The following is a 26506-nucleotide window of genomic DNA, read 5'->3' on the forward strand; positions in this document are numbered from 1 at the left end:
AAAAGAAACTCCAGTTTTTTATTCTACTGCCATGCTTTGTAAAATCTGGGGTATTTAAAAAATTAAATCCCGAGTAGAATAAAGGAATCGAGAAAAAAGCAAGCGAGTGCAAAGGGTTAAGTTTGTAAAAATTCATCTAATTGTACATTCAGGATCTGTGCCTTTTTGAGGATATATATTATTATACTTCCATAAAATTTTAAATAAAAATAGTTCACTATTTATTGTTATAAGACTATTAACCATACAGAGGACTTTAGATCCTGCAAGCCTTTTATACTCTTCTATACTAAGAATCAGCTTTCTCATCATTAAAATAGGTATAAAATCATATAAACCAACAAGATGTGAATTTAAAAAAAGTACACAGTGATGTCTTCCTCATGGTCTGTGACACAGTTGGGCCTTAACATATATTTATGAAAAATGATCTATTTCTGTAAATATCTTCTAGGGCAGAGGTTGGTACCAATATCAGGACTAGGAACAGACTGTGCTCAACACATGCTTGTAGTTGAAGATATAATGGTTTATCCCTTGATTTGTTTATTCATTCATCAAATATTTATTACACCTCTATTCTAGATTCTGAGGATCAACAATAATCATTAAAAAAAATTATCCTTATGGAGATTATTTTTTAAAGGGGGGGGTGATACTGAATTTTTATCAAGGGAGAATACAGTGAATAAAGTTTATGTTTGACAAAGAAGATGAGATACTCAATGGGTACAGGTCTCCTATGGAAGTCTGTGTCTGTTGTGAATAGTCAAGCATGGCAGGGTGGGTTCTCTTGCACTTATGCTTTGATTTGGGATTTGCATCTTGCTACCTAGTTACTTGCTTTCATTGAATCTTATTCATCAATGCATTTAAAGTGAAGAATCAATTTATATACCACTAAAAGTAAATCTGCCCATTAAATTACAATGTGATGTTCTTAACCCTTAGAATTTTTATTTTGTACTTACTGAAAGTGCTACTTTGGTCTTATTTAGTCAAATATTTTCATCATAATTTGCTGTTGCACCTACATATAAAGGAAACTAAAAACAAAATAATTTGGTGGAGGATTCTTACAGTGTCTTCATATTTAGAGTCAGACCCTTTTGAATTATTTTTTAAGTCAGAATCTATAGGGTTTATTTTTCCCCAAAAAATATTGCCTTGGCCTTGAAGATTTGGTAGAATATCAGATACATGACAAGGAATGGGAATAGGCATGAATAAGTGCACGGGATGGAGAGGCAGATGCTAGGCCCAGAGGAGAGTAGCCCATCAGAATTTAGCAGTAGGGTCATATAATTTGTAAACAAATGGACATTGGTTGTCAAATTCAAGATATTCTCTGGAGGGAGAATTGACAATATCGGTTGATGGTTTCAACATGAAAGACAAAAGAGAATAAAAATCAAACAGCAAATCACCAGTTTTTTGCTTAAACATGATAATTCATGGGCTTCTGGTTTGAGCTGCAGGATGGTTGGTGAGACAGGCAATGTAGGGAGAGGAACAGATTTGGGGTTTTCATTGTTCACTTGAGATACATGTGAGATAACATTGAAAAATGAAGTCAGAGATGAAAATATGGGTTTATAGTTCAGAGGAGTGGTTTTGGACTAGAGATAGAAATCAGGGAGTTGTTATCACATAGTGGGCATGTAAGCCATGAAACTGGTTGTTATAGCCAGAGAAGATCAGAAAGAGAAAAAAGAAGAGGGTACACCCCTAAACTCTAGGCCAAGCCTGGTTTTGTGGGCATAAAACCAGTGAAGTCACATGACAGTTAACAAATATTTCTCAAGTTAATTTTCTCATCAAATAAGTATCTTACAACAATTATATGAAGTAGTTAATATTATCCCCATTTGATAGGGAATTTAACATGTTTTCTTAAGAAGATGAAATATTACAATTCTTTTCTAGATTTTAACTTTCATGGTTTACTCAGCAACCCTCTGAAAGCTGCTTCCTTCAACAGTTTAAACTATTAATCTCCTGATGATTAGCAATCACAATATGGTAACCCGGAACTTCAACGTCCCTACTTTCTCCTTTGACTTAGAGGTGGTGACAACTCCTTTAACATCAGGTGTTTTGTGCAGGTCATCTGCAGCCGACTGGAGGAGTACAACAGCCGTCAGGCCTTGTGCAATGGGACTGCTGAGGGACCATTACTGCGCAACCCTGGAAACCACGACAAAGGCAGGACCCAGAGGCTCCCGTCCTCTGCTGATGTGGAATTCTGCCTGAGTCTGACCCAGTATGAATCGGGGCCCATGGATAAAACTGCCAACTTGAGCTTTAGAAATACACTGGAAGGTAACCCCCTTCTTTTTCACTCATCTAAAATTTCTTTTTTTTTCTCCTGAATTTATGTTTACAATCTTATCCAACACCCTAAGTGCAGAAGGGCTTGAGAATGTAGTATTTTCTGGGTTGAGTAAGGGCATGTGGCACATGGACGTCAGTGGCCAATAACCCTAGCAGAGTCTGGGCAGCACACCATAATCCAACACATCAATAACTCCTCAGCAATATGGATGACTGTACCCACTCTGACAACAAACAGAGACAACGGCAGCCTAATAGCAAAGAAAGTCAGGTCCTTCCACTAAGAGTATTGGTGCCAAACAAAAATAATACATTTCCAGAACTTTTTGTATTGGGGGCTTATAAATATAGGACTGTAGATCTATTATACTTTTCTTAGTTTAAGTATTTTATCTAGTGTAAATTATATTGGACACTAGGATCTTTGAGGCAAGTCCATCCCTTTAGCCATTACAAGGATAAAACCCACACACGGGGATTAAGCTCCTATCCCATTATCCCTGAAGAGTATTTGCTCCATCCGAGATTCCTTTTCGTCATCTCTTTTGGGTCCTACTTACTTCTCCTGCAGAGCTCTCCATCTTGCTTGCATCTTCCTTCCAGCATCTGTTCCTTCTTCTCTGCTCAAGGCTGTCTGGGCATGAGATCCATCTCCTTCCCCTCGATTTTCATTCTGGAAACAAACCTATAAACAAAACAAACAAACAAAAAACCAAGAATATTAGTCCAAGGCACTGACTTAACTGGAGGGTTGGAAAGACATCGGGTACTGACTTGTGGCAAGTGAAACAACTCAGGATTTGCACTAGATGGTCCACCTCCTAAAACTCTGGCACCAGCCATGTAGACAAACCTTGCTCTCTTTCCTTACCTTGCTATCCCGAACTTTTTGTCTTGCTTTGTTTTTGTCCTTTTGGTTGCTGTGTTACCCTTTAACTTCTGTTGCTGGACAATGTAGTGTAGTTTTCCTGTCTCTTTCATTTCTCTGGATCCTTCCAATCTATAACTCCAGGCCTAATGCTCCCCGAGAAGAATTTCAACAAGGAGAATATCACCCTAAAGAGAAATCCTGGTGCCAGCTGTTAAAATAAAAAGTCCGATTATTTTCCTAAAGTAATATGCATGACTAACATTTTCAAGGTAATCACTATGTACAAGGCACTGTGCTAAACATTTGCATAGCACTATCTCACTTAATCCTTCCAATCACCCTCTGACGAGGATGGCATCATTATTTCCAGTTTAAGGGATTAAGAGAGATATTAAGTAATTTGGCTACTATCGCCCATGTGTTAGGGGGCAAAGCTAAATCTGTTCTTAGATTTGTCAAATCCAAGAGTCCTTTCCATTGTACTCTGATGACCCAGAGTCCATGAATTTCTCAAAGATGGACAATATAAAGTTGGACCTTCAATAACACATGCGAAGGCAACCCCTGAGTCTCATGGTACCCAGGAGTCTCAGTCACTACAGGCTGAGACAAAGGCACACACAAAAATTGACAGTCACCATCTGGGAGGATTGGGTATCCCCGTGGACAGTGCAGGGTTTAACAGGACCACAAATGCTGACTTAATGACATTGCAAAGAGGGGCTTCATACTTAAAGAGATTGGAGAAAGCATGAACTTTGTTTCTAAGGAACATGGGCTGGTCACAAAAATACAGCAGGGGAGCCTCACTTCTCTGGGCCTGAAATCAAAACAGAAAAATGGCTTGAGCTGTGTCAGCTTAGCCTGCGGCTCTCAAATGAGTTTCTAATGCACAGAGATGAAGTTTATTGCAAATAATTTGCTGTCGCCAATAAACTGTTTGTGAATTCTTTTCTTCTTTTCCAATAATTTATTCTCACTCACACCTATCAAGTATGCTTTCTTGAGGAGAGAAAAGGTGTATTATAGCACATTATCTGGCACATGATGCGTGTTCAATAAATATTGATAACTGAATACACACATAATATTTAAGGTACTTCAAATTGCACCTCACCTACTGCTTAGCTTAACTATATCTGTTATATGAAACCAATAGTACTGGTAGGAAAAAGTTAGAAAATATTGATTTGATCTAACAAGGGCTTTTCCTCACCAGGGAAACATTTTTTAGTCTTTCCTTTAAACATTGATTCAGAAATAATGTTAAACTTACAGAAAAATTGCAACAGTAAAAATAGTACCAAAAAAAACCACACATATACTCTTTACCCAGATTTCTGACTGTTCATATTTTATCTTGTTTGCTCTTCCTGCTGTCTCCCAATCTGAACCATTGGAAGTAAGTTACGTAGAACAGAATCCTTTACCCGTGGACATTCCAATGTGTTTTTCCTTAGAACAGGAATATTCCCTTACATAACCACAGAACAGTTATCAATTTCAGCAAATTCTCTATTGATAGAATGTTTTACTCCAATCTGATATTTATATTTCAGTTGTTGTTTTTTTTCAATAGACCTAATACTATCCTTTATAACATTTTTTCTTTCTCTGTAACAGGATCCTGTCTAGGGTCAAGTAGCATTTAGTTGTCATGCTTGTTAGCCTTCTTTAATCTGAACTATTTCCACACCCTTTTATTTTTTATAAGATTGACATTTTGGGGAGTATAGTCCCTCCCCACATTTTAAAATAGAATCTTCCTCAGTATGAGTTTGTCTGATATGTCCTCATGATTGGATCCAAGTAATGTATTCTTAGCCATAATTCTACACAGCTGAGCTGTGTCTTTCTCAGAGGGCGTCATATCTGAAGGCACATGCTGATTATCAAGCTCACATTGGTGCTCATCTGGTCCCCGATTTCACCTGTGAGTGCACCTTCAAGATGGTTCTTAAGTCTCTAGTTTATATCTCCATCATTATGTTTAGCACCTTCTCTCTAGTATAACAAAATATTGTAAAGTCATCTTGTACCCATAATGCCCCAGGCCTGGAATCAGCCACATCTCCAAAAAACGCTGGTTTCTTTCAATGGGGAAGGAAGGGTATTAGAGGAAAATATCCGGAAGTAAGTTTTGCTTGTTAGAGAGGCACATTTGATCTCAAACCCCAGACAGAGTTGGGGTTGGGATGACTTGGCCTATAAGGAGAGCCCACGTAGATGTAGCTGTGAGGAGAGCAGGACTAGAGAAGCAGGAGCAAAGGCAACCCTTGCCCTCTGCTGTCTCCAGAAAGGCAGGTGGAATTGAGTGATTGGTTTTGATTGAACCTCACAGTTATTGCCCTTTTTTATTGTGGGTCTTGCGAGCAGTGTGAAATGTATGTCCCAAAGAAAAATTCTCATAGTCAGTCCTGGGTGGAGAAGCTGTTGTGTTTTTGTCTACTGAAGTTATTTATGTATCCTCTTGGATTTATTGCTGGAGGGGAAAAATATATATAGGCCCCTAAGTATACATTCACAGATCCCTACAGAATTAAGAAACTAAAGTTTGTGCTATGCAAATGTCTTTCATATCTTCCCTGTAAAAGAGAAATTTTTGAAAACCCAATGTTTAAACATCATGATATAATGTTCATATCTTCAAGAATATGTCTAAATACCTTGTTTTATGAAATATTGCTACAGACAATTAAAGTTGTGAGAGGTTTTAAGCAGTAAATTGATATGATTCTACCTCTATTTCAGAAATATATGAAGCTAGTGGCCTTAGCAGAATGAAGAAAGATGAAATGGGGGACAATAGATGGTGAGGGCTTATTTTAAGGCTAGAGGCCCGGTGCACGAAATTTGTGCATGAAGGGGGGGTTGTCCCTCAGCCCAGCTTGTACCCTCTCCAATCTGGGACCCCTTGAGGGATGTCCGACGGGCAGTCGGACATCCCTCTCACAATCCAGGACTGCTGGCTCTCAACTGCTCGCCTGCCTGCCTTCCTGATTGCCCCTAACCGCTTCTGCCTGCCAGCCTGATCACCCCCTAACCACTCCGCTGCCAGCCTGATTGATGCTTAACTGCTCCCCTGCCAGCCTGTTTGCCCCCAACTTCCCTCCTCTGCCGGCCTGGTAACCCCTAACTGCCCTCCCCTGCAGGGTTGATCGCCTCCAACTGCCCTCCCTTGCAGGCCTGGTCCCTCTCAACTGCCCTCCCTTGCAGGCCTGGTGTCTCCCAACTGCCCTCCCCTGCTGGCCATCTTGTGGTGGCCATCTTGTGTCCACATAGGGGCAGGATCTTTGACCACATGGGGGCAGCCATATTGTGTGTTGGTGTGATGGTCAATCTGCATATTACTCTTTTATTAGATAGGAAAGAGGCCTGGTGCAGGGGTGGGGGCCAGCTGGTTTGCTCTGAAGGGTGTCCCGGATCAGGATGGGGGTTCCCTTGGGGCGTGGGGAGGCCTGAGCAAGGGGCCTGTGGTGGTTTGCAGGCCAGCCACACACCCTGGCAACCCAAGCGGAGGCCCTGGTATCTGGAATTTATTTACCTTCTACAATTGAAACTTTGTAGCCTGGAGCAGAGCCAAGCCTCCTGCTCGCTCCGTGGCTGGCAGCCATTTCTGTTGGGGTTAATTCACCTTCTATAATTGAAACTTTGTAGCCTGGAGTGGAGGCCTAGGCCAGCCAGGGCAGGTGGAAAGCTTGGCTTCCTTCGTTACCAGGGGCAACCCTGGCCTGCTCTCTCCAGCTCCGTGGCTGCTGCCATTTCTGTTTGGATCTGTTTACCCTCTATAATTGAAACTATGTAGCTTGAGCGGAGGCTTAGGCATGCAAGGGCAGGCGGAAAGCTTGGCTTCCTCCATTGCCTGGGAAACCTTGCTCTCTGTCGCTGTAGCCATCTTGGTTGGGTTTATTTGTATATTTGCTTCTGATTGGCTTGTGGGTGTGGCTTGTGGGCGTGGCTTGTGGGTGTAGTGGAGTTAGGGTCAATTTGCATATTACTCTTTTATTAGGTAGGATAAGGATGAAGATGAGTTGGTTAGGATAGAGAAACTCTTGTATACTCTATAGTATAGAGTATTAGAAGCTTTTGGTGACTGATTATGAGGTAGAAAGGTGAGCGACACATTTTCCCAATAATTCAACTTAAAACCTTAGAACATTTTTAAGGAGCAAAATAATAATGCACCTCTTCTATGTATAGAATTTGGCATTGTACATACAGAGATCTTACTTCTTTGGGACAAATCTTGGAAAAAGATGTCACCACTCATTAGCAGTAAACACTAAGAGAAAAACCAAAATTCTGTTTTTATGCATTTATTAATTTAGCACATATGAGAGATTCAGGATACCAAAGATAAATTAACTATATCCCATGAATTTGTAGAACTGCTTTGTAATTTTCTATAGTGAATAATCTAAAATATTTTCTAAAATAATTTGGTTTCAATATCTATTTACAACTCGTGCAATATGTGGAGAACCCAAACAAAGTTTTGTTTATGTGGGCTATATTTATAGCTACTCACCATTTTTAAAAACTTAAATTGAGAAAATTTGAAAATACTATTTACTGATTAAAATGACAAAAATTAATCATTACATGCTAGTAGAAATAACATGAAATATATTTCAAAAAATAGTAATTGATATGGCACTGCCTTATTTTTTGCAAAAAGAAGGCATCTGGATTGTTTACAGAGAATTTTCTTAAATATACATCATAATTCTAGTAGACCAGGAACTACCCAAATCTCTAATTTTGTGAATACAGCTAAAAATATTTATTAATCTTAAGAACTATCCTTCTTAGATATCCTTAATTTGTTGTCACTTGTAAAAATAGCATTAGAAGTTGCTTTTTATTGTATGGCCATATTTTATGAAGAAATGAATTTCTATATCAATTCATAATGCCTATTATTTATGTTATAGAAAGATAAGAAATACAAACCTTTTTATGAGGCAATGGCCACATGACTGAGTAGGCTAGCTTACTGATTAAGAAAGAGTCTTGCCCGGCTGGTGTGGCTCAATGGTTGAGCATCGACCTATGAACCAGGAGGTCACGGTTTGAGTCCTGGTCACGGCACATGCCCGGGTTGTGAGATCAATCCCCAGTGGGGGGCATGCAAGAAGCAGCCAATTAATGATTCTCTCTCATCATTGATGTTTCTCCCTCTCTCTCCCTCTCCCTTCCTCACTGAAATCAATTAAAATTTTAAAAAAATTTAATAAAGAAAGAGTCTTGCTCTTATTTTTAAGTCTTACAGTTGAGTCAAATTTCTGGTTTAGATGTATGTATATATGGTTACATGTCACTGACTTTGGGAATCTCATGTAAATAATTAAACAGTCCTTTGAAATAAGGAATTTATTTTCTTTAAAGAATCTGTATAGAGTAGAAAAATAGAAAAGTTGATCAGTAGGCTAATATTTTGGAAACAATAGATGGTACATACCTTTTTAGAGCTTCAAAACACAGTATAAGGGATATGTGAAGTTCTACAATACACAGAGTTGTTTAACCACAAAATATTTCCAACTAAATTGACCATAAAGCCCACCCACCACCATCACCTTGTGTCTCTGATTTTCCCAAAGACTTTAAAAATCTTTGGTTTTATAAATTTCCAGAAACTTACTTGAGAAAATCTGGTCTAAAATGAAAATGTTGTATCTACAAATACAAAGATAAGCTCTAGTGTCCATCTTTTTTGGTCCAATCGATTACATTCCAGAAACTATGAATAATTATCCTTTTCGTCTTGACTGTTTTGTTTAGGCAGATCAAAGTGATTATTCATTTATTTAAATATAGACTTCAGCAGGAATTTATAGTAGAGCTTTAGTTAGACCCAAGGGAAACCATGTGAGATAAAAGCTTATCTCCAATGCTAAGTATATGGTGAGATGCCACTTTTCTGAAGATAAAACCCATCCAGTTCTTAAAATTCATTAAGGTTACTGCATTTTACAACTTTAGGAACACCATCCAAATTTTATTGTATTGTGATCTAGAGAATAAAATTATCATAAAACATAATGTGACTAGTACTCTCTAGGGTTTTGCATTTTTACTGCAGTATAAATCTATCCCCATAAAAACCAAAACCTAAGAAAATAGCTAACATTTATTAAGAGGTTACTAAATGTTAGGCACTTTAGTATACAGTTTACATACCTTTTATAAACCACATCCTAAGTGATAAGTTCTATTTATTATCCCCATTATATAGATTTAAAAATATGTCAAAAAGCAAAGTCATCTCTTTATAGCAACATAGATCTTAAGTGCCAGAGCTGGAATCTAAAATTTAGAAATGTGATCAATATGCTACCATCCTTGAAAGAGATCATTTGAATTCAAGACATGAGACCCTCCCTGAGTAAGTCATTCACCTTCACATAACACATCTTTTTTTCATCTATAAAATGGAGATAATTCTCTATCTGTGTCTGAGTGCTTATGTGAGTATCAAATACGATGTTTGCTAAATGTGGAGAGCCTCTGTTATATTCAATGAAGAATATCTTTGTTGGAATTTATTCAAGGTATTAGAATTTTGTTCTTTTATCAATAATTTTCACTTAAACTATGTTGATTTTTCTTTGTCCTCCTGTAGTAAATTCAGATCCTTGTGACAGTGACCTCAGAAGGTGGCTTCCCAATAGAATCTTTGAAAGCTTGTGAATTTGGGATTGTAACTGTAGTGCGTAAATGAGTGGAAGAGAAAGTATTAATAAAAAGGACAAGTTTCATTAGGCAAAAATGCTTGCAATATGGTAACTGATCAAGATAAGCAGCAGCATTTATATAATCACCAAACACAGCTGCAGTTCTATGTATTCTTTCTGAGATCCCACGGGCCATTAGTTTCATAGGTTATTGCTGAATTAGCCTAGTTCTTCTTCTATTAATTAAGACCCACTTGAAAATAGTGTAAGAAAGAAAAACCAAATAATTTTAAAAAGATAAGATGTTCATTTTGCGCTCATGAAACAACACAGAGGTAAATAATCCAGGATTGGTAGTGCAACTTCTAGCTAGCTCTAGACTTTTGTTCTAATATCTTCATCTTAGTTAGCAGGAAGAGCAGAACATGGGAAGAGGAGTGCATGCTCATTCCTATTTAAAGGAATAAGTGAGAAGTGTCTGTTATCAATTCTGTTTTATCTCTATAGCCAAACAGGCATGGCCACATTTAGCTGTAAAAGCAAAATGGAAAATGTACTTTCCAGCTAGCCATGTACCCTACTACATTTAGGATATTCATTATTGGGGGGGGGGGGGAATAAGAATTAGTAATATTGTGAAAAAATAGCAGTTTTTTACACAATCCCCTTTCCTAGTGTTTGAAATAGGTAAAATTAAAATCAAGAACTCTTACCCAGTGGTCTGTTTACTAAGTGTCAAATTCAAAAACTTTAAATATATTGTGGTAAATGAAGTGTCAAAATATTATTTTACTCCAGACATCCCAAGTTATTAAACTTGTGAGCATTTATTATATAACTTAGGGAATTGAAATATATTAGAGTAACATGCCAGAATGTTAGGAACTTAATATTTGTGTCCCCTTCAAATTCCTATGTTGAAATCCTATGCCCCAATGTGATGGTATTGGAAGGTGGACCTTTGGGATTTTATTAGGATTATATAAGGTCATGAGGTGCCACTGTCATGAATAGAATGGGTGCCATTATAGTAGTACCACAGAGGTCAGCTGTCACTATGTAAGAAGTCACTATGAACCAAAAGTCAGCATCTTCAAGTTGAAAGAGGACCCCCACCAGAACTTGACCATCCTGGCTCTTTTTCTCAGACTGCCAGCCACCAGAATTGTGAGAAATAAGTAAATGTCTGTTGTTTATAAGTCAACCAGTCTATGCTACTTTGCTTTAGTAGCCCAAATTAAGACATAGGAGCTGTAACAAACCACCAAATCTTAGTGGCCTAATCTAATAAAAATCATTCAATTTCTTGTTCACACACATTCAGTTTAGATATTAATATTTGGTGAGTGGCCTTTCACATGGACACTTTACTGACTCTACTATCCCCTAGGTCTCTGATAGATCTTCTACATCTTCTTGGGAGACAAGGGAACAGGTTGTTTATAGGATCCTACAGAAGGAATATATGAGTCAAGCCTGAAAGTGGCCTACCTCCCTTCTGCCCACATTCCACCAGCCACTATACATTCACAGAACCACAGCTATACATGAAGTTGGTTGTGCATCCAGGAGTTTGAGGAAATGGGTTTCATGAACATATTGAATGAATGTGTTGGATCTTTCTGTTTGAACCTTTTCAGTATTTTCCCTTCTAGGATCTAGTAATTGACAGGGGTTTTAGTTTGGAGCTGGGATACCTCATTTACATTCTAGCCTCAATTCTTGGCTGAAAAAAAGATAACTTACCATATTTTCCGGCGTATAAGACGACTTTTTAACCCAAGAAAATCTTCTATACACCCAGTCGTCTTATACACCGGAAAATTCGGTACTTTTCTCTCACTTGACATTGCTTTGTTTTCCCTTCTTTCTACTTATTCAATATTTTTTCACTTATCCAAGGGAAAAAGGCCATGGAATTCTGTATTTATTAGCCAGTATGTATTCTTCTTTCCCACTGGTATCTCCCAAAGTGTATTTCATAAATTGTGGTGAATAATTGTTTTTATTAACATGCTTTGTTTTATTGAAAAATCACTTACCTCTGTTCTCCTATCATCTCCTCCATGCTGAGCAACATCACAGATATCTTCCGTACACGCTGCTTAGTCCTTTCTCTATATACCGTCAAGTATCCCATCGGGAGGAAATTGAGAGAATGGCCTATTGAATAAAAACATGAGCCAGCTTCAGAGCCATTATCCATCTTAATCACAAACCTTGGAATGTTATGGACACGCTTCAAAACATTTTAGCTTAACTGATTTTAAAGTTATGTTAGCCACTGGAGTTACATGTTTTAGAAAGAGAAATAAATATCCCATGTTTGTTTATGCAGCAAACATTTATAAAGCATCTACGGTGTGCAGGCACTTTGCAAAACACTGGGAATACCTATGAATATGATGCAGATCCCTCCCTTTTGGAACTTACAGTCTAATTAAGAACTGAACCAAGAATAAGTAATTGTAATCTAAAGGAAATAAATGATTAAAAAGAGGGAAGGATGAATGTTAACTAGAGGGACCTAACCAAGTGTTTACTGTCAGAAAAACTCTGCTTAAAGATCTGATAATCCTCAAGGATGAGTTGAAGCAGATCAGGGGAACTGTTAAAAAGAAAAGGGGGAACGTTACAAATTCTTTCTAATACCCTAACAAAATAGTATTAATAACTTGACAATGTCATACAGCTAATAGATTGCAAAATTGGATCATCAACAGGGGAGGTCCTGTCCCCAAGTCTTCCAAATACAGTGTCCTAATTTTACTTATTTTTTATTTTTTTAAAATATATTTTGTTGATTTTTTTACAGAGAGGAAGGGAGAGGGATAGAGTTAGAAACATCAATGAGAGAGAAACATCGATCAGCTGCCTCCTGCACAACCCCTACTGGGGATGTGACCGCAACCATGGTACACGCCCTTGACCGGAATCGAACCTGAGACCCTTCAGTCCGCAGGCTGACGCTCTAACCACTGAGCCAAATCATTTAGGGCCAGTGTCCTAATTTTAAAGGAAGCAGAGAGTAAAGGTTAAGAGTCAGACTACTGGGGATAAAATCCTCATACTACCTCCTACTAGCCAGATGACTTTTGGTAAGTTTAACCCTTTGCACTCGCTTGCTTTTTTCTCGATTCTTTTATTCTAATGCTAACCGTGTCAAGTCACACTCGACATCTGAGTGCAAAAGGTTAAATTGTCTTTACTTAGAGTCCTTCACTAACAAAGTGAAGAAAAAAACAATACCTACCTCATATGTTGTTAAAAAGATTGCACGAGTTAACATTGTAAATTACTTAGAGCAGTCTCTGTAATAGGAAAATTTCATTAAATAATAAAGTCACTCTTGCATGCTGCTGCACTAATTTTCTAGCTCCATATAGAAAACAAATTTTAAATGGAGTAGACTAGTATTTGAGACCTCCAGTGGGGGGAAAATTGTTTCTAAAAAGCATTATTCCTAAATTGAACTGATATACAAAGTGCAACAAAATGATAGTACTTTCTACTTAGAATTGCTTTTTTAAAGCTACCACTGAGATGAAATTATATCCTTCTACAAATTTTTGAAGTTCAGTGAGGAAATGAAATTTGACAGAAACAAAAATTGGTTTTACGGAGATGAACATCTGGCCTTATACACTGCTGGCACTACCAAAGGATTCTAGCCTTCTCTATGTTTTGTGACAGGAATATGATTGATCCAGTTAACTGTATGCCATCTGAAGTCCTGTAATAGGAAGTTTCTAAAGCACTCATCCTGCCCTGGACTCTGTGGCTCAGTTGGATGCGCATCGTCCCATGCAATGAGAGGTCGCTGATCCGATTCCCAGTCAGGGCACATGCCTGGTTTGCAGGCTCAATCCCCAGTAGGGGGTGTGCAGGAAGCAGTCCATCAATCTCTCTCCCCCTCTCCTTTCCTCTCTCTTTCTAAAAAAAAAAAATCAATAAAAAACAATAACAAATTTTAAAGTACTCATCCAAAGGAAGGGGGAGAGTGGGAACCACCAGGATAGGGCTTTCTCTACCCCGATCAAGTATATTATAGAAAACTGGTCTGGATCAGATGCCTCAGTTTTTTCAGAAAAAAAAACAAACAAAAAACTTAAGGAAAACATGGGTACTGTTGAAACTAGAAAAAAATAGAAAAGAATATTGTCATCTTTATAGAGTTACTATGAGGATTAAGTTTCATAAGAACATAAGGGAACACTTAGCCTAATGCCTACCACCCAGGAGTTAAAAGTACAGTAATAGCAGTAATTTGTTGCCAAATGGTAATTAAGTAGTAACAAAGAGAAATAGAAAATGTATGAGTCATACTTCATTTATAATTAAATTGTGAAGATGAGGCTTTGTCATAAGGAAGACACTATTTGAAATTGAAGATTGATAAATGAAAACCCATCTGTGAAAAATTCAGATATTTTCAAGTGATTTTAATCAAAACATCTTAAAAGTAATTATCCTTAATTTAATACAGATAAAATTTTATTATGTTTTCCTGCAACAAACTTTACTTAACGCTAATTTTTTATCCATAGAATACGTATTCTCTTATTATACATTCATAGCAATAATCCCTATATGCAAATTTATAGAAATGAAAGATAAAAACAAAATAGTCTAATGAGAAAAACATGGGATTTGAAATGAGAAGATTGAGGATATAACTTTGGCATTAGCCATTCAGAAGACATGTGACCATTAGTATGTCATCTAGATTACCCAAGTCAGTATCTTCCTCTGCAGTATAAGCATGATACTTACTCTATCTCCCTTATGTGAGGAACATACAATGGTGTGCTGGAGCTGATACATCTGCTGTGAGAACTGAGAGCATTTTTTCCCAACTCTTTACTCAATGACATTAAATTGGTCCTTTGAAATTAACAATCATGGAATATTTACACCATGAAAATTGACAGGTGTTACCAATCAAAATATTCTCCATATACCCCCCCCCATTTCTCCTCTGAGATTTAGTTATTAATCTTTTGCTAGTGCACTACTGGGGATGTCTAATGAGAAAATGTGCCTGAAAGTGTTTTGTGAACTATAACATGTAATGCAAATGTGCTATAATATTCATTATGAAAAATTATAGATATGGAATTTATGACTTGCATATTGATATCATTAAATGATCTTGCCTAATTAAAAAGCAAAGATATAAATGAGATAGGATACATTTAAATTATTTAATTGACTTGTATATTATAGAAATGGCCTATCAAATCAAACCAATGAAGGATTGTTACATAGAACCTTATTACAGGTATTTAACGATCTGTTTGCCTGGGACTCATATGGGCTTTCTGAGGACCAGGAAAAACTATATAATTTGTAGGGCCCAGTGTGAAATGAAAACATTGTGCACCTTTTTAGAAAATTATTAAGAATTTCAAGATAGCAATAGCAGATCATTAAACCAAGTATGGGCAGTCTGGGTAGGGGACACTCAGTTGCATGCTTATGAAACTGGCCTACCTAGGACATAGGACTTTCAGTGCTGAAACCACTGAAAGACTAGAATGGTTAGTTATCCTACCTTTGCTTCAAAACATAGTTAGCATTAATATATAATTAATGTTTTAGCACACCTAATGAAATACACCAAAGATATACCAAGTACTATCAATTCAGTCATGAGTCCAGAGCAGGAAGAGAAAATGACTTAAATACTACATTCTATATAATAAAAGCCTAATATGCAAATCAACCAAACAGCAGAACAACCAGTGGAACGACTGGTCACTATGACGTGCACTGACCATCAGGGGACAGATGCTCAATGCAGGAGCTGCTGCTCCCTGCCCGCAGGAAACAGACTAGGCAAGGCAGGTGCCAGCGACGCCCTCCACCCCCCCCCCAACCCCTGCAATTGCCCTGCTGGTCGCCCCGCAGAGGAAGGTGACCAGCGGCGGCAGTGGGGGGTGGGGGGCGGTGCCAGGCTGGCCAAGGCGGGTGCCAGTGGGGGGGCCCCCAATTGTCCTGCCAGTTGCCCCACAGATGGGCCCTGATGGCTGGCCAGGCCTAGGAACCCTATCTATGCATGAATTTCGTGCACGGGGCCTCTAGTCTAGCTATAAAGATCTTCGCTTGTTTCAGTCTGTACAAAGAGTACTAAATGACTGCTGTGTGTTTCAATGTTCCCAAGTCTTTCCAAACACACAAATCTACTCTTAGAATACAAAAAGCCATTATAAAATTTTACCTTAAAACAAATTTCAGATACATTTTAAATGAAGAAAATGGACCATTACTCTTGATGTGTAAGATCATTCTATAGGTATGTTTATAAACTGGAAATAAGATCTATGAAATGTTAAAAAAGTCACTGGATGATGTAATTTTACATATATATTGTGCATTTATAATATGTATGTAAAGAAAAGGCTTGACATGTGCACACACACACAATGCACACACACAAACATGGAGGCTACCTAGAGGAGAAATTAATCTGGTGTTTAAAATAATAAACAATTTAAGGAGATAAAATATGAAGTAGTTCTGTTGCTCTCCTTTATTGCATTTATGGAGAAGACTATGACTAATTCTGCTGGACTCAACCGTTGTCTTTGTGCAAACAATGATGACAATTAGAGCAGTAGTACTCAAACTTAGTGCATATTAGAATCTCCTGGAAGACTTCCCACTGACTTTTTGATCCATAATTTTCTAGTAGGGTCAGAGTATTTGCGTTTCTAACAAATTTACAGGTGGTATTGCTGGCTTTAGGACCATACTTTTGATGACTCCAGAATTTGTGGAGCATTTGCAATCTTAACTGTCATCTAACACATAATTATATGGTAGGAAACAATCACCCACCACTACATTTACTTCACTGCTGTTTCCACAGTTGAAAGAATTTCCTGAGTCAAATTAAAAGTATTTTCTAACAAACATAAATGCTAATTAATTACATTTACAGCTGTAGAGCTGGCACTTTATTTTATAAAACTTGAATTGGATTGAAAATTAATGCTTTCATTATACCTAAGGACTAGCTTAGATCCAAAATCTTTTTTTGATTTACAATATTATATTTCTGCTGCAAGGAATTTAAATTACAAGCCTTTTAAAAGTACTCAGCCGTCAAATTCAACCTCCTAAAATGATTGTGTGTAACCTTGTGAGGCAATGCACTTAGATTCTGAATTAAGTTGCACATTAGGAGAGTAAATTAGGGGGGATATAGCCAGTGGGTCTAACAGTCACTTCTCTTCAATCTTAATGTACATTTTTGTATCTTATTTTTGGTTTCTGTTATGCAATTAAGTCTCTGGAACTCCATGAAATGTTATAATTGGTTAGAGATGAACTTAAAATAAAATTAACTCAAATAAATTAAATGTACTGTGTTCTGAAGATTTAACTACGTACTTTTTTACATTTCAAAATCCAACAGGCAAGATAAAGTACAACATCTAAAATCCAGCTTCCTAGAAAGGAGCATACTGAATAACATAAGATGATGTGTGAAAATATACATCCAGCAACTGGCACTTAGTAGTTCCTCAATTTTTTAAACATCATTTTCAAGAGTCTTCTTTGGAACAGTTATCAGTATGAACATATTTCAAGGCAGAATTGCGTGATGTGGAATTTTAAAGTCAGAAGCATTTTTGAACTGTCAGAACATAAAAGGAAAAAAATTCAAGTGAAGAAAATAATTCATTCAGATAAATAATCTATATATATAAAAGGCTAAGTGACCCACTGTATTGGCCAGTACATATGATACACACTGGCAATTTAAAAATAAACATTGACTCTCGCATTCACGATAGATATAAAGCTCTTGCTGATGCCAATTGCGTGCATGCGTTTTGATCTGTCATTGTCATTCCTGAATTTGGTTGACACTTCTATTATAGAGAAAGGGTGAATAGTGATATTAAAATATTTCTTCTTTTTAAAAAAATATATTTTATTGATTTTCTACAGAAAGAAAGGGAAGGGGATAGAGAGTTAGAAACATCGATGAGAAACATCGATCAGCTGCCTCCTGCACACTCCCCACCGGATATGTGCCTGCAACCAAGGTACATGCCCTTGACGGGAATCAAACCTGGGACCCTTGAGTCTGCAGGCTGATGCTCCATCCACTGAGCCAAACCTGTCAGGGCTAGAATATTTCTTCTAATTAATTTCCTTTCAATGTGCACGAATCCGTGCACCGGGCCACTAGTATACTAGTATTCAATAAAGTTTTTAAAGTGTGAGTTCAAGTTTAGAGGAGGGAGAGAAATTTAGCCTAAATTGGTGAATTTAAACCCTAGTTGCACAGTAAAATCACATGGGGTGTCTTGAAAACTCCAGGTGCCTGAGCCCCACTCTATACCAATTAAATTTGAATCTCCAAGGGTCAGAGATAGGCATCTATATTAAAAGACAAAGGAATGAACTCGAACACTCTCAGAGCGCTATTGGGAAAGAAATGAAAGAGAAAGAGATGGATTGACAAGTTGAAGTTGTCTATTGTTATCATTAGCCTGAAACTGTGTTTATGAATTTCCCATAGGAATGTAGCATGCGGATTTGGAGGCATAACACATGTCACCGTCCTTCACAAAGAGGTTTGAGCCATTTTGGTATCTGTGACTGCTAACAAGGTCCCTGCTGGCTTATTAGATTTTCTATCCACGGGGGATCCTTGGACAAGAGTGAAGCAGTAACACATTCTGCACCTCGCTGTTAATGGGTGAAAATAGCAAGTCAATAAATTAATTTCATAGTCCATAGGAAAGGAGGTTCCTAAGGTATATCAGCATGTTGGTACAGACACAACCCAACTCTAGTGTACAGAAAAAAACACAGGTTTTGAAATCCATGATATTTCAAATCCAATTCCTTGATTTCCTCAATTATCAGTTTGAATTTAGATGTGTTATTTAACTTTGACAAACTTAAGTTTTCTCATCTGCAAAATTGGGGAAGTAATAATATTTATATCACAAGTAATCCTGGGATTCAAATGAGATCACATAAAGATATTTGAAAAGCTTGCCATGTGAATTATTACTACACATGTGATGCCAAGAATTTCCTCTTTAACTTGCTCTTCTAAAAGAGAATAAAATCTCAGCAAGAGAAGCTACTGATTTGGTGTAGTCATTTCTTATTTTCCCAAGATGGCTTATCATCCAAAAAATAAGTTGTGTAAAGAAGTAAAATAGAAAATAGCTTATTCACATTTTTATATTATTCCCATCCATGACATTTTCTCTATTTTGTCACTTAAATATCAGAGTAGAGTGAAGGACCCTTATAGGTGAAATGTATCTTTCCTTCCCAATCTCTATAGGATTGTGTAAGGACTAATACGTATTTAATATTTGGTTTTCTTCTAAATACAAAGATGTACAGGCTCTTTTTAAAATATATATATTTATTGATTGATTGATTTCAGAGAGGAAGGGAGAGGGAGAGAGAGAAATATCTATGATGAGATAGAATCATTAACTAGGTGCCTCCTGCATGCTCCACACCGGGAATCAAACCCACAACCCAGATATATGCCCTGATCAGGAATCAAACTGTGACTTCCTGGTTCATAGGTCAATGCTCAACCACTGAGCCACACCAGCGGGCATGATGTAATAGTGTATTTTTTTTAATCTTTCAAGAATAAAACATGAAATTATGTGAAAAAGGAATCCCCATAAAATTTCAGAGTATAATAAAGTTATTTTAATATGAATGATGAATAATAAGATATATTTTCTAAAAGTGATATGAAGTTCTTAGTTTTACATTTATACTTTTTATAATATCCCTGAAATTACATTCTCCAAAACTATTTATAATTATGATTAAAACAATTTGGAATCCCCTTAAAATTACATGAGAGCATATATAAAATGTAGTTTTAAATTTTCATTTGGTGCTACTCAAGAATAAAAGCTTGAAGACCATTGCTCTTTGAAACTTTGCCCTCCATGATATGTGAATTATTGCTACACAGTAATCATGCATTTAAGAGCTTAAGCTCTAAAATAAAACAGGCTTGTGTTCCAACCTTAACTCTTTTTATTTGTTTTGTAATCTTAGACAAGTTACATGACCTCCCTAAGTCCCTTTTTAAAGTCTATGTAATGGAGATGATGAAGGATCAGTCTGAAGGTTATATAAATTAATAATGTCAAACTCTTGGAAAAATTTCTGCACCTACTGAGTGTCATGCATAAAAGTTGTCATAGACAAGCGAATTTAGATGGAAGTGATTGTCCTTAGGCGAAGCTTCCTGAGGGGCCAGGGGTTACTATGATCTCTCAGAAAGAATTCAAAAAGCTCAAAAGGAGGGGATAAGTCACCAGCTGAAGGAGCAGAAGTACTGTGAGCCACAAAGCATTTAATGCAAATGTCAAGAACTGTACCTTTAAAAATGAAGAGGTTAAAAAAAAATGAAGAGGTAGATTACAAAATAATTCTAATTGCATGAAATGTAGCTAGACTTCCCCTGTCCAAATTGTATTGCCTTTACCGTGTCAATCCTCCATCATCATCATCATTATCATCATCATCATCAGCCAGTTTCTGCTTCCTTGATTTTTCTAAATTCTGAAATTCAATAATATGCCTTTGTCCATATTCCCTCAACTGGGTTCCAGTGTAGAATTTAACTTCCTTCTAACTTCTGTGAGTTCTGAGTCTTGAGTTCTGCTTATGTTTTATGCTTTGTCTGAATGGGCTCAAATAATATCTTACTGGACCTCTTCCCTGGGAGTGGGTGAGAAAGAATATAAAATACCAAGACCTCTAATGTTGAAGCTTAACTGAAATAAGTTAAAATCCCAATTCTACCACTCCCTCTGTAGCCTTGGGAAACTCAGCTCTTCTCTGAGCTTCAGTTTTCTCTTATTTACAGTGGGGATAATAATTTATAATTGATAGAGTTGCTGTAGATTGGCGGACATATATCACAAAAACGCATTTAGCCCAATTAACATTCGGAAAATAATAGCTCTTATTAAAATTATTATTCCCAGTATTAGTATTCCTGATGTAATGAATGGAACAATTTAATAGCGTTCTGATGAACTTTGAAATGAGTATTTTGCAAAACAAAGACAATCTGACCTGATGTCCCCAGACTGTTGATAATGCAGTGATGTGGAAGGTCACAAATATTATATTTTCTCTGAAACCAGAAAACAAAATTTAAAGTAACCAGAACTGGTATGCAAAAGGACAAATAACAGGCTAAAAAGATGTGCTCTAAGTATTGTTCCAGACTGAAGTGAAAATCACTATGCTGATCATTATTTAAAAGGTCTTGCTACTTTTCAGTATCTAAAGGAGGAATAATAAGCAGAAGCAATAGGAAGGACCACAATTTAGCTCTACCTATTTCATCTAACAGTTGTACCCAAATTAATACCAATCAATTCCAGGAAGATTTATTAAATAAATACTCACTGGGTATTCAGAATGTAAAGAATCCCAATACAGAATGAATTTTGTAATTATTTTATGACTTTGAATTAAGCTTCCACTTCTAATTATAAAACAAATGAAATAATCACTTAGGTTTTCAATCATTAAGTCAAGCTAACTTTTTTCCCCTCAATTTTCTTTTTACCAACAGGATTTGCTAGTCCACTTACTGGGATAGCAAATGCCTCCCAAAGCAGTATGCACAATGCCCTGCACATCTATATGAATGGAACGATGTCTCAGGTGCCGGGATCTGCCAACGACCCCATTTTCCTTCTTCACCATGCATTTGTGGACAGGTTGGTGGACACTTCTTTATAAATCATGTGCATATTCGTGTAAAATCTAGTGTGACGTTAGCTGTTACAGAAAAGCTAAGGAGCTGTGGTGGGGTCTGTTTTTTTCAGGTCAGGTTCTTCCAGAAACAGAACTTAAACTAAATATTTGAATGTTTTATGAAAATGTTTTATTACAGACAATCCAGTATGAGAAAGAGTAAAGCAGGTAAGAAGGAGGAGGAGTACAATTTCAGTTGAAGTCCCAGACTCAACCAGATCATGGTAGAGTATAAAGTGTCCTCTCAGATTGTCTTGCTTTAAGACAAAGGAACTGAGTTTTTGTATTCCCATATTAAAGAACCATTGGCTACAGGTTGCCATGAGGTAGGAGCAGTAAAGCTCCCAGGTACTAGCCAATTCCAGGCAAGCTATAGGCTCCAGTGTCCAGTGGTCGTCTCTGAAAGGTTTCGGTGGCAGTGGCTAGGGTTAAAGCATGTGGAGTCAGGAAGGTGGGCACAGAGAACTGGTGCAGACCTATCTAACACCTTCTGGACAGGGCACTAATCTGCGATATGTCATATATACATATGCTTCTTTTCTCTCTTTCTGGCAATGTATTGTTACTTCTTCATTTCCACCTTCAGACCTTCACATATAAACAGATAGAGCCTTTGATCTCAACCATTGACCTGAGCATTATATGAGCAGTTCTCCAGACAGGATGCACTATGGCCCAACCATCCTGTTTAATGTGATTTAATTCTCCCAGAGGTTTTTTCTTTTTTTTTCTCCCCTATTAACCTTCTCCCATGATAGCAGAAAAGAAAGCATATAGAGAATGGTCAGCTCTCTTTTTCTAGAATTCAAGAAGAGAAAAGACAATAAAGCATCAAATTATGATAGACAAATGTAGGGCTCTTTCTTTTTTTGTCCCTTCTAAGGTACTTTTATCACAACAGCTAAGGAATTAAAAGCGCAGATTTATAGTGAGCATGAAACTAATGCTGCCATTTTCTTCATAAATATAACAGTTTCTATTTTTTCCTGTTGTAAAAATAAGAAAACCGAAACTGAAAACTAAATTTTTACTCATCACCATTTCCACCTCACTCTTGTTTCCAGGAATGTGGACATAATATCAAATAAGAAAGTGACCATTAGTCTGGAAGATTACGAGAAAAAATTTTATTGCCTCTATGGCCACTCTAACATTATAGAAATTCATTAATATCCCAAGTCCAGTTTTATTCAGAAAAAATTTTAAGAAAGTGTATAAACACCAAAATTATGATAATAATATAATACTATAACCACCCATACCCATATATATAGGAGGGAGGGAGAGGGTTAAATAAACATCTTACCAGAAAAGACAGATTGAACTCTTTTTACTCAGTCATTTTTACATTATATTGTCCTTGAGAGTTTGGGGCATTTTTTAATCTTTAGTGTTATCTCATGAACTTTAAAGAATTCTAGATTTCTGAGACACATTGATGCCCTAAGCAAGGAATCACAAACTATGGCTTATGGGTCAAATCTATGTTTTACCTTCTTTGTAAATAAAGTTTTATTGGAGGATAGCAGCAGCATTTATTTACATACTAGAGGCCTGGTGCATGAATTCGTGCACGGGTGGGGTCCCTTGGCCTGGCCGGTGATCGAGGCCTATAAGGGGGCCGGCCCAGGGGGAGGGACCCCGGGAAGTTGGCTGGCTGGGGGGAGGGCCCGCAGTGGTTGGCTGGCAGGCCCTACACCCCCAATCAGGGGATGGGGCCAGCTAGGGGAAGGGGCCACAGGCGGTTGGGGCGGGCTGATCGCTCCCAGATCTGGCTGGTTGGCAGCCGCAGTGCATGTCATAGCAACCAGCGGAGCTCCTGGTTGTTTGAACTCCCACCCAAGGGGACAATTTGCACATTAGCCTTTTATTATATAGGAGAAGAGAAAAAGTTGACCTTTAGCTAGCCCACCAAATGTATAAAAAATGCTGTAACTGAATTCAATATCTGGAATCATGTTTGTTTAACAGAGATAAAGCCATTATGCAGATGTAAGGCTTTTAGATACTATTCTACCTCCTTTGAAAATTAAAAATGTCTGTCCTCCCAGAATTCTTCATTAAACCTATCTTAATATTAGATATCTGTGTGATTTTAAAATAACTAAAAAATCTGCCCGTAGCAAAGTAGTGTCTCATTGAGACCACACAGCCAAGCTAATGAAGATTCTGGGCATGGAGAGGGGAAAAGGAGCAGTATTATAAAGAAGGATAAAGACCTGTGGATACCACAGAATACTGTGGCATCTGAACTTGCCTCCCACGTCTCTTCTTACGGAGACTCATTTCTTCAATCAGAGGTCTATTCGCTGCCATTCAATTAGTCACAAATATATTTATTGAGCACCACTATGTGCTAAATATATTTGCCTGAATATTTTACATTCTTCCCTGCCTCCATGCAATTCTTATACTATATTCCAAACCTGAAACATATTTTCCTTGAGTTATCTAATTTCTACATAATCTTCAAGACTAATTTCACCTCCTCCATTAACTATACCCAGACCATGTCTGTCTATAACCATATCTCCCATTAAGAGTGTGTTGGAACCAGCTTACATGGGCTAGCAAGATCTAATATGTACATCTTTTCCCAACTTTGCTTTAGTGACTTCAAGCTGTAGCTTGAAATCAGCTATGGTAGGAGTATTAATACAATGAAATTGGCAAATGCTACAAATCAAGACTTTTATTCTGAGAGCTGGTTATTAAAATAATAGCCAACACACCACTGTTCCCATCTATTAACTCACATTACTTCCGCTCTCTACCCTTCATTTTGGACACATAATTCACATTGTTCTTGTTGATTATGTTACTCATTTGTGTTTTGTCTCTCCCACTAATCTGTGAACTACTTAATGGCAGGGCCCATGCCTTTTATTCTATTCATTTTTCTCAGTATTTTGTCTAGTATATAATTAGTAGACATATAATTAATTCTTATCAGTAAATGATTTTTAAAAACCTTAGCAAATTACATTTATTACAGCTGCAAAAGGAACTACGGAGAAGCCATTGTCATTGAAGAAATTTGTTTCGCAACTCTTGAAAAGCAAAATGTAATAATCATTCGATGCTATGAACATGTTTTAAGATTTCAGCATGTCTCTCAACTTTTAGATGTGACTCTAAGCACTGAGGAAACCGAATCATGAGGTAGGATCACTGGTCTGAGAAAGCAGTCTAATGGGAATATAATCAAGTAAACAACTGTAGTACATTATGATTCCTGCACAGTCATGGGAGATATTCTTAAAAAGTTATATAAAAAGGATGCTATATGAACTGAGCCCTTAAGGAAAGAAGGCTTATAAGACAAGGATGGATATTCAAGGTTGGGAAGCACAATTCATACGTCATTAAAACCAATAAGAAAGTGGAAGTATGAGCTGAAGAAGAAAATGGGAGCATTGGCATTTAAAACAACAAAATAAGCCTCAAAGCTCATATGCAGAGAAAGTGATAAAAATTCCAGTGGACAAATAATCTGCCACCAAAAGGTACCCACGTTGGGCAAATAGAGACAGAAACTAAAAGTGTCTGATAACAGCAACAACAACAACAAAAAGACCAAAACTACATAAAGTAAATCAAATTCTCTTTGCCAATTAAAAAAAAATCAGAGCATGGATCTAACATAATAATTTAAAATATATTTAATTTTTCCTATGTTCTAGGCCCTATTCTAAACTCTTTATAAGTTTTGTTTCATGTAATCCATAACAAGTCTATAGTGTAGGTTCTAGTATTATTCCTACTTGATAGATTAAAAAGATTACAAGGCCTTGAACATGGAGTATCCCAAACCCTTGCATCTCTCAGTGAGCTTTGGTTTATAAACTTCTCTGAAAACCCCATGTTCTTGTCAGCCAAGTATCTAACACATGTTTCTTTACCTACCACCCAGTTTTGTTTAAAATACAGACAAAAAATAAAAAATAATCCTTTATAATGTAGGCAAAGGTAATAAGTAATAAACCAAGGAAATAAGGCCATCAAAATTGAGAATACTTTGCTACAGTTTTTAAAACATTTTATAACTTTTTTTAACTTAAGTATTATAAATCAGGTCAAATAAAATTCACTTTCCAAATTATGTCCCTTATTAGCTCTTTCATATTTTTGAACAAACTGACATTTTAAAACAGATTTCAGATGCTCCACAAGCTCAACACACATTTTATTATATTATGATGCTCTTAACATGAAACATGTTTATAATTGCTATCTTTAGTTGAAACAATACACGTTTTGAAATAAGAATTTCATTGTATAGATACGTCATAATTTAGTAATCACTTATTAAGGGGCATCTTGGTTGTTTCTCTTTTTCTAAAAAAACATATAATATATATATATATATATATATATATATATATATATATATACACACACAATTTTGAATTCTGAGTGCAGCTAAAGAACAAATTTTCAACACGAACCGAAAGGTGTTTATTACAACCTTATCACATTTAAAATTGTTAGATATTTCCAAATTGCCTTCCAAAAATGATTGTTCCAGCTATCTTCCCACAAATAACAGAGAATGAAGTGTGTCAGTGACCCTGTACCAGGTGCTATAACCTTGTTAATCTTTGCTACTCTGGGAAGCAGAAAAATATTCATTTGAATTTCTCTACTTCCTATGTATGTTATTGAATATATTTTTTCTAAAATGTCTGTTTACATTTTCCGCTATTTTGTATTAGGTTTGTGTGTCTTTTTATTCCTGAGCTGTATAGGCTCCTCATAATTTTCTTAATTGGCCATTTTGTCATAAATATTACCAATACTTTCTGAAGTTCTTAATTATCTTATAAAGTTTTAGGGG

The 26506-nt window shown here is 36.8% G+C and overlaps 1 protein-coding gene across 1 annotated transcript in view; it reads left to right on the forward strand.

Annotated features, from left to right (window-relative positions):
* The window catches only part of TYR (tyrosinase), a 66632-nt gene that overhangs the window by 11762 nt on the left and 28364 nt on the right, over positions 1–26506 (forward strand). Inside the window, exons 2-3 of the mRNA XM_079786997.1 lie at positions 2106–2322; positions 21485–21632. Coding sequence (XP_079643123.1) covers positions 2106–2322; positions 21485–21632 — 365 coding nt within the window. The remainder of the gene's footprint in view (positions 1–2105; positions 2323–21484; positions 21633–26506) is intronic.

This window comes from Cnephaeus nilssonii (genome assembly GCF_951640355.1).
Source record: "Cnephaeus nilssonii genome assembly, chromosome: 13".
Classification (NCBI taxonomy): Eukaryota; Metazoa; Chordata; class Mammalia; order Chiroptera; family Vespertilionidae; genus Cnephaeus; species Cnephaeus nilssonii.